Source organism: Malus domestica, chromosome 17 (genome assembly GCF_042453785.1).
Source record: "Malus domestica chromosome 17, GDT2T_hap1".
Classification (NCBI taxonomy): domain Eukaryota; kingdom Viridiplantae; phylum Streptophyta; class Magnoliopsida; order Rosales; family Rosaceae; genus Malus; species Malus domestica.
This window is the reverse complement of record NC_091677.1, coordinates 16,354,803-16,363,595: the sequence shown is the minus strand read 5'-3', so window position 1 is coordinate 16,363,595 and position 8,793 is coordinate 16,354,803. Positions and strand designations below refer to the sequence as shown.

The following is an 8,793-nucleotide window of genomic DNA, read 5'->3' as shown; positions in this document are numbered from 1 at the left end:
CTTCTTCTTCTTGCAGTGGGTTTCAATTTTTTTTTTTGGTTGAGAAAATTCAGGTTTTAAAAAAAAAATTAAAAAATTATTTTATTTGCCACGTGGCAGACATTTGGCAACCACGTGGTATATATGTGGCAGCCACGTCAGCATTTAACAGATCCATGGATGGAAAATGTAACGGTTGTATGAAATTGAAATAAAATAGTACTTGAGGTATGAAAGTGAAATGTTTTAAAGATGTTGTATAAGATTGCAATAGACCTCAAACCTGAGGGGCTACTATGTAATTTACCCATAAAAGTGCAGACACATCACCATGGCAAGTTACTATTTGGCATACAACTATTGAGCTATTTAGGCACTGAAATATCAGTAAGCCATATCCCTAAAAAGTCAAACGCAATTGCCAATGAGATGGCACAATTGTCTTCTATAGCACAGATCCAAGAAATGAGGTTTGAAGGGGATATAGAAGTTCAGAAAAGAAATCTCCCTTCTATCTTTGAAAGGGGATTCAGCCTAGATGCGATGACTGAAGAAATGGAGATAGAGGATTGGATGACACCTATTGTTCAGTATTTGAAAGATCCATCCTGCCCTACAAGTAAGAAAAATAGATGACAAGCAACTAAGTATGTTTTGTGGAATAAAGCTATGTTAAGAAAGACTCCAGATGGACTTCTGCTGAAGTGCTTCGGCCAGGAAGAATCAATGAGGGTAATGGCCAAAGTACATGAAGGAATCTGTGGGGCACATTAAGCTGGAACTAAGATGAGATGGTTGCTTAGAAGATATGGCTATTTCTGGCCTGAGATAGAGAAAGACTGCAAAGCTTATACCCGAGGGTATGAAGAATGCCAAAGACATGGACCTCTCCAACATATGCCCTCAGTACCCTTGAACCCTGTTGTCAGGCTTTGGCCCTTTAAAAGGTGGGCAATGGACTTCATTGGGAAAATTTATCCAGCTTCTAGCAAGGGACATACATTCTAATCGTGGCAACATATTACTTCACTAAGTGGGTAAAAGTTTCAACTAGGAAGACCATTACTTCAACTGCAGTCAAGAAGTTCATTGAAACCAAAATGTTACACAGATTTAGGGTGCCCGAGACAATTGTCACAGACTGCGGGCCATCTTTTATTTCAAGGGAAGTAGATAAGTTTGCAAGTAAGTTCAAGATAAAGATAATTCAATCTAGTCCTTGCTACCCCCAATCAAATGGTCAAGCAGAAGCCAGCAACACGATCTTGGTGAACATCATTAAAAATATGGTGACAAATAATCCAGAGGAGTGGCATGAGAAATTAGGAGAGACTTTGTGGGCTTACAGAACTTCCAAAAGGGCAAGAACTGGAACTACTCCTTATGCCTTAACCTTTGGGCATGATGTTATATTCCTCATGGAGATTAATGTGAGTTATGTTAGGATTCAAAACCAGTTTGGGTTGCATAGTGAAGAATACATTCAGGCTATGTGTCAAAGAGTTGAAAATCTAGATGTAGCCCGAATTGAAGCTCTAGATAAAATTCAAGATGGGAAGAGGGTTGTTGCCCGAGCATACAACAAAAAAAGTAAAATTAAAAACCTTCAAGGAGGGGGAATTAGTATGGAAAGCAGTGCTACCTTTGGGAGCTCAAATCAGAGGCTTTGGGAAGTGGAGTCTGACTTGGGATGGTCATTTCATTATCAACCAAGCACTGGATAAGGGAGGATATTACTTAGCCGTTATGGAAGGAAGCTTACAAAGGCATCCAATTAATGCTTAGTTTTTGAAGAAATATCACCCAACCTTGTGGGATGTTAAGGATTGTTACATTGAAGAAGTTTAGACATTGTAAGAGATCCCAAAAGTCAACTTATATGCTCATCATAGTTGAGTTTCAAGGAGGAAATGCAAGCTAAAGTGGATTAAAGAAGTCATTTATATTTCATTGAATGTTGAAGTTACATAAGAATCAGCTCAATAGTTTTACATCCTTAGCTAGGGCAGCTATCATAGAATGGTATGTCTGCATGACAGTGAAGATTATACCCGGCTCCTCCAAAGCAATGTTAATATTAGCTAACTGTGCTTCAACATCTTCAACTTCAACATTTACTTTCTTGACCTTTTCAATCCTCTGGTGAGGCTGGTTGGTTAAGGTTACTTGTTTAGCCTTAAGTACATATAGTTGCTCATTTAACCTCTTAATTTCAGAAGACACCTCTGTAATCCTTACCTCCATAGTAGAGCATTCTTCTACACGTCCTACCAAAGTTTTTGACATTGATCCCAAAACCAACAAGGTCGTGGTATTGGATCTCGAAGCATACAACTATGATGATGAAATGATCAAGAAAGCAGAAGCTATAGGGAAGTTTGGGCTTGTTGATATCAATGCAAGGGAAGATAGCTTTATATTCACAAGTGGAATTTACCGGTGCGATTAAAGCTACTTGGCTACTCCTTAATGCCAAAGAAGTCTTGAAACAGAAGCTGGACGCAGTGTGCCTTTCTGAGGATACTGTAAAAGCCAATGACCAATCATAAGTAACATCTACAACCTGCCCGAAGACTTGCACCATGTTAAGGATGGTAGGAGACATGGAGCCCATCCTAAAGTCAAAAGTGTTGGTGCTCGAGTTCCATAAGAGAAGTGCAGTTGTCAGTAGCTCAGGCTTGGCAATAACCGTGGTCTTGGAAAGCATTATCAGCTCTTAAATTCTGTTGTTCATCCCCTTCCACTTGAAAGTGGGCTTGAGCTTGTTAACCCATTGTGTCCATGCCTCATCTTTCATGACTGGGAAGCCACGATGGTGGTTTGACCATTTAGAAGACGAAATGCCCAACTTAGCTTGAAATGGGTTGGGAGTGAACCATTTCTCCTTGGGTATGTTGCTTTCTACTATTACAGGGACCTGAGAAGTCCATGCAGGCCCCAAGAAATGTACTTCTTCCTCTTCGAAGAAAAGTTCAGTATGCAGGCCTGCCCGAGGGCGATGAAGGTCGTTAAGTAAGCGGCACATGATAGTAATTCCCTCACCAGTCTCACAGAGGGATTGAGTTCGAGCAACTTTGTGTGCCATTGGATGATTTTGAGGAAAAAATGGGAAGAAAGTTGGAATTAGGGGGCAAGAACTGAAGAATAAGAGAAGTTTATGAAAGTTCTAAGAGTTCTGGGAATTTGAAGGCACGAAATGGCTAAGGTACTTTGTCGAGGAGTTTAATTGAGGATTATATAGTAAGTGGTTAATTAACGATGGAATTCATGGGTCAGTGCAAGAGTTTTAGTTAACCAACGATTGTTTTAAATGGTATAAGTCTCGTGTAAATGATTGTGACGACTATTTAATCATTATTAGCATTTTGGGTTGCAGACTCAATAATGATTAAAAAGGGCACTATTTGGGTTAATATTTGAACATTGGACCTAGATGAAAGAAATCCCAAGGATGTCAACTAAGAGGGGACTTGCCCGAAGCCCAGAACCAAACCCAAGGCAAAGTGAAGCCTTTTCAGCCAAGATACAAGCCACGTGTTTACCATTGAGTGACAAGTAATGAAGACTAACCTACTACCAGCCAAAAAACACTTTCTAATGGCATTCCAAGTAAAAAGTTGATGGCTCACTACCCTTCAGATGTTTTCGGGCAAAAGCAAAGTCACAACAGTTCGGCTAATTGGCCTATAAAAGGAATAAGAGGCCCTAGAGACAAGGACACTCAACCAATCAAACCAACAAACATACAAACTTTGCTTTCAAGCCTGATTTGCAACCAAAAAGCTGTAATCATCCTAGATCTCAGATCTTTTAGCAAAAGCTGTAATCAGCCTTAATCCCAGTCATTTTCAGGATAATTCCTTACAAAAGCTATATTTTGTCTAGTTTAAAAGCTCTGTTATTTCCCTTAGTGGTGTAGTATCGATTCCCTTATGTAAAACTTGTTTACCATCAATCCCCTTTTAGCATATAAACCTTGTAAATTCAAAGAGAAGTGACCGCAAGAAAGTTCAACCTTGACAGACAAGGTGAAATCTTGCCTGAAACTCTTTGTTTGTTTGCTTAATTAGTAAATTTATTGCTTAATACATTCTCCAGCATGTATTCAAGTTATTTCCATTTGTTTTCCTATTTTAAGAGTCATATTTGCATCTGGATTCGGTTAGTTTCATGGATATGTTTTCGTTAAAAGTAATCTAGGACCAAACAAATGACTTAAGAGGATCTGGACTCCCTTCATTCGAACATACAAGACTATGAACTAAAATTTCTTATTCACAAGGCAAGAAAAGAACTTAATGTGGACTTACCAATCCTTTGATTACAAGAAGCCTGAGTAACTTGGGGTGCATAATCGACTTAAAATACACTTGTTCTACATCAGCTATACTGAGATAGCAGTGGCACACCTAACACTTAGTTTGTTTTGATTAAGAGCCTCAAAGCCTACACCTAAGGCCCCACAAAGGCACATTTTAGAAGTAACTTTGTCCTCTTCTTGTATCACATCAACAAGTAAGAGCTCGACTACACATCCAAAGTGCCAATCCCTTGGGGAGCTGTGCTAAGGTCCGAAGATCATTCTCCAGAGAAATCTTTGCCACCAACAGGTGGCTTCTAACCTTAAATATTCATATCAAAAGCAGGTCAAGTTACTACCTAAATAGCACTGGTTAACGTTTTTCTTAATGAACTTTATTGCCTCTAAATACCCAAACAAGTGATCTTCATTTTTCTGTTTAAGCGTCAACCAAAGGTCCTAAAATAATTAGCATCTAGCTTACCAAAAGTAAACAGGAGCTAACCCAAACTCTTATTGTTAAAATCCACTTATTATCTAAGTGAAAAATGTTGCACTGCTGAAATAGTAATGCACACTATTGACTTCTTATTAGAATAAATTGAGTAGGAGCATTTCAGAGGCATTAGATTCTCTAAATAATACATTAGGAGGAAGTGAGTCATCAAACATTTGTCACCTTAAAACGAAATTCTATGTTAATCTCACTCCTAAGTCCTAAGGTAGTTCTAAAATAAGGAAAGAGATCCTCTCCGGATCTATTCTTCCAAAGCCCACGGATCAAGTGATTCGGGCTCTTGAAATTTGATCCAACGGCCAAAAATTATTATGACTTATAAAAGTTTTTTCTAATTTCTCTGTTTTTAGCCGTTAGATCAAATTTTAAAGGCCCAGATCACTTGATCCGTGGGCTTTGGAGGAAAACATCCGGAGAGGATCTCTTTCCCTAAAATAAAAAGGAAAAGCCCACATTTGGCAGTGGAATCTATCAAATTACGCTTCTACACCAAATTCATGATAACTGACAAACTCACATTTGGTGTCGCATCATTTAGTGTACCTAGTATTATTTAAACATATTTCTCCCCAATCAATCATTTCAAACCGAATAAGAAGAAGAAAACTCAACATAGCCATCAATCTAAAATATGAAAATAAATGGGGGAGGAGGAGATGAAGAAGGTGGGGGTGGTGGTGGTGGAATACCGCAGATGACTGACTAAGCTAGGTTGGACTACAGCCCAAGCAGTACACTATGTAGTTACGTGTATGTATGTTTTAAATCGTTAGACTATTAAAATGGTTATTTTTATTTTATATTTTAAAATATACCAATAGTTATTTTTTAATATTAATAATTGCATGGTACATTATTATTATTATTAATTTTTGCAACTATGCGAAGAAGAATATTACTCTATTATTGATTTTAAGTAATTCTTATATAACACTATTATTTACTCTTATTTGAATTTTTTAAAATATCATAATTTGTGAGATATCGAATTCATAAATGCAAGAGTTACAATGATGCTAAGGACTTCGACTAAAACATTTTAAACAAACATACTTTCAGTGTAACAAATGGGTTGACTAAAGACTGGAACCAAAATAACCATTTTAATAATCTACGTTAGCATGGATACATTCGGCAAAAATATATAAGGAAAACTAATGGAAAGGGCTTGGAAACTTTGAGTTTTAATGATAATGACAAAATAAAGGGTAAAGTGAATAGTACCAAGATTGACTTTTTAGTGTAAAAATATGGTTTTTCGTTAAAGTGAACAGTACCGGGTGCTTTTCGTTAAAGTTCCCAAATATATATGGTTACAAATTAAATTAAAAAAAACATATTAAAAATTAAAATTATGGGGTACAAATCAACATTTAAATAAAAAAATACGGGCACAAAAAAATTAAAACATATGGGTAGTAATTAAAATTAAAGGGAAATTGGTAAAAAATAAAAAAATGGGTACAAATTAAAAAAGAAATACATGAAAAATACTAAAAGAGTATATTTAGAAATGATTAAATAAGTATTTAATTTTAAAATTGAAATATGTTGTAATGTAAATTGTAACAATCCGTCCCTAATTTCACGATTTTATAAATTTTAAATGTGTGAGTTGACCAAAATACCCTTAGAAGAGAGATTGTTGAGTTTCTTTGACCGTCTCTTCGTGACATGTATGAGCTATTATTTTATTGTATTCTTGAAGTACTTGATGGTACAAACGCATAGGCGTATGCGAAATTGAATTTGGAGTTACAACGAAGATTTTACAAACTACGGAGCGTGATGGGCCGTTTGGTAAATTCACGTTACGGGAGACATGTTTCTGTTTCATCATTGGTGACTTTGAGCTGTGTGCCAAGTGTGTCCCTCACCACTCCTCCTTCACTCTTATGTCTCATCTCAGTTTCTCTCCAACTCTCTCGGACCTCTATCCCTCTAACTCTCTCATTATTTTTCTTCTCTATTCTCTGTCACTCGCAGACTCTCCATCCCTCTTAAACTCTCTTCTATATGTGTACAACACTATGAGGCTGAGATGCACACCTCCACCATACACCACTTGACATCAACCTAAGTGAGTTCGACCTCTGCAACTTCACTCCCTCATATCTCATTCCTCATTTTTCTCTGCAAACATCGATTGAGTGGTCCAACAATACCATCACCAAGGCGAACTTTGTACCCCAACGAAATCTGTGAGCTTCGCAGCCCAAAACCTAGGACTTTAAGCTATGAACGCAACCCAACCATGGAATCTGCACTGTACAGTGGTCGTATCACTGTTCATTTTCTGTGGTGAGCCTCAAGACCTTCACATCCTTCTTCTTTCAAAGCCTTATATTGTTCTTTGAACCTTAATTATGATTGGGGGTGATTTAGTGCAGAAAACAAGTCAGGGGAGATTTCTCTAGATTTTTAGAAGGAATTAACTGTGGTCGTCGAGCTACTTTCATATCACTTTTTCAACGAACTCTGATTATGGCACAGCCTCAAATTGGTACAGATCGATTCCCTATGTTCATAACTTTACATGGGTGTTTGAATCACTGAATTTGGTTGAGAATCGAGCTCGAAATGAGCTCTGGAAGTTAGCAATTCAACTTGCAAAATATAGGTTGCAAGAAAGGCGAATACCATGGTACTCGCATCACGTGGGTGATGTGACACACCCCGACCCGAAATTTCCACTAAGACTCCAAATTGAGCTATGCTGGCCGACACCTGGAAGGTGACGAAGCCATAAAGTGTAGTGATGTGGAAAATGTGAATAAATTTAAACCTAAAAGTGCCTAAATACAAGAGTGCGCTGTGAGCGAGAATGAACCCATTTCACATGTGATGTCAGAGCATAAGTATAGTACAATAAAATAGGGTGAGAATTATACCATCAAAGGTATTCGTCTGCACCAAGATTTGCCAAGAATCATCGTCAATAAGAATGCTCAGCTACTAAAACATGGAGGGGCAAAAAACAAGGGTGATTAGGCTTGAAAATAAAGTTTTAATAAAAACCTTTTGAAAACGTTATAACCCCTCGCCGTAAAACAAGTATAGTTTCCCGAAAATCATACTACGTATAGGTATGAAATCAAATGCAAAACAACAATAAATCCAGAAGTATGCCACATCACAATATCTCAACAGCAATATCAGTAAAATCAAATGTTCAATCAATCTATACTAGCACACAAGTCGGAGTCGCCTAATGCGACATGTACAACTAAATTGATTCTCATCAATCTATGCTAGCACACAAGTCAGAGTTACCTAATGTAACCTGTACGACAGGATTGGGTGTAATCATAATATACGCTCTAGTGCTACAATCATATGAAGACTAGCGCTATTCGCTGTCACCTATGAGTCGGAGTTGCCTAATGCAACCTGTACGACATGACTGGCACCTACTTGGATCCAAGGCAAGCATGCAGTGCGGAGGTAAACATACACGTGAAAGACTAGCCCTGGCCCTAGGTGAGCTCTAATACCAGAGTGCAGTAATGATGAGCAGACTATATAAATATAAGCATGCCATACCGATTCAATAATTCTAGTCAACATAATAAACTTACCTATGCTTCTCGTAGGATGTAGCATATTTAGTAACAGTATAATATTTCTTATAACGTTATTTAACCATGGCATTCATATAACAAATTCATCATTTGATGCATATACGGAAACTAAACAAACATATATACATATATATATATATATATATATCAAAGAAAAGACCCACTTACATAACATGTCATCGAATCGAACCCGCCTCACGGGCTTCGAAGATCCTTGCAATGCATTTCACCTAGAATCGAAACCATTATGTAATTATGTATAACGTATTACAAATAAACGTGTTTTTCATACAAAGTGCGGCTAATAAAGGAACTATCTTAAAATGGTTGAATTTCGAAAAACAGATGACAAATTTGAAATCAAGGCGTTGAAATATGCTAAGGAGGGTCCCCAGAAAATTTAGTAAAAAGTCAAC

General features: G+C 37.3%; 1 protein-coding gene across 1 annotated transcript; it reads left to right on the top strand.

Moving 5' to 3' along the window:
- The first annotated feature begins 408 nt into the window (after positions 1-408).
- Positions 409-1,703, top strand: LOC108169852 (uncharacterized). The gene is made up of 2 exons (XM_017324048.1): positions 409-598; positions 1,057-1,703. The coding sequence occupies exons 1-2, from the start codon at positions 409-411 to the stop codon at positions 1,701-1,703; spliced, it is 837 nt and encodes a 278-aa protein (XP_017179537.1).
- The last annotated feature ends 7,090 nt before the right edge of the window (positions 1,704-8,793 follow it).

Coding starts and splice junctions, on each gene's coding strand:
- LOC108169852 (XM_017324048.1), top strand. CDS start 409: ATGGCACAATTGTCTTCTATAGCACAGATCCAAGAAATGAGGTTTGAA. Junction 599..1,056: donor AGATCCATCCTGCCCTACAA/GTAAGAAAAATA, acceptor CTTCAACTGCAG/TCAAGAAGTTCATTGAAACC.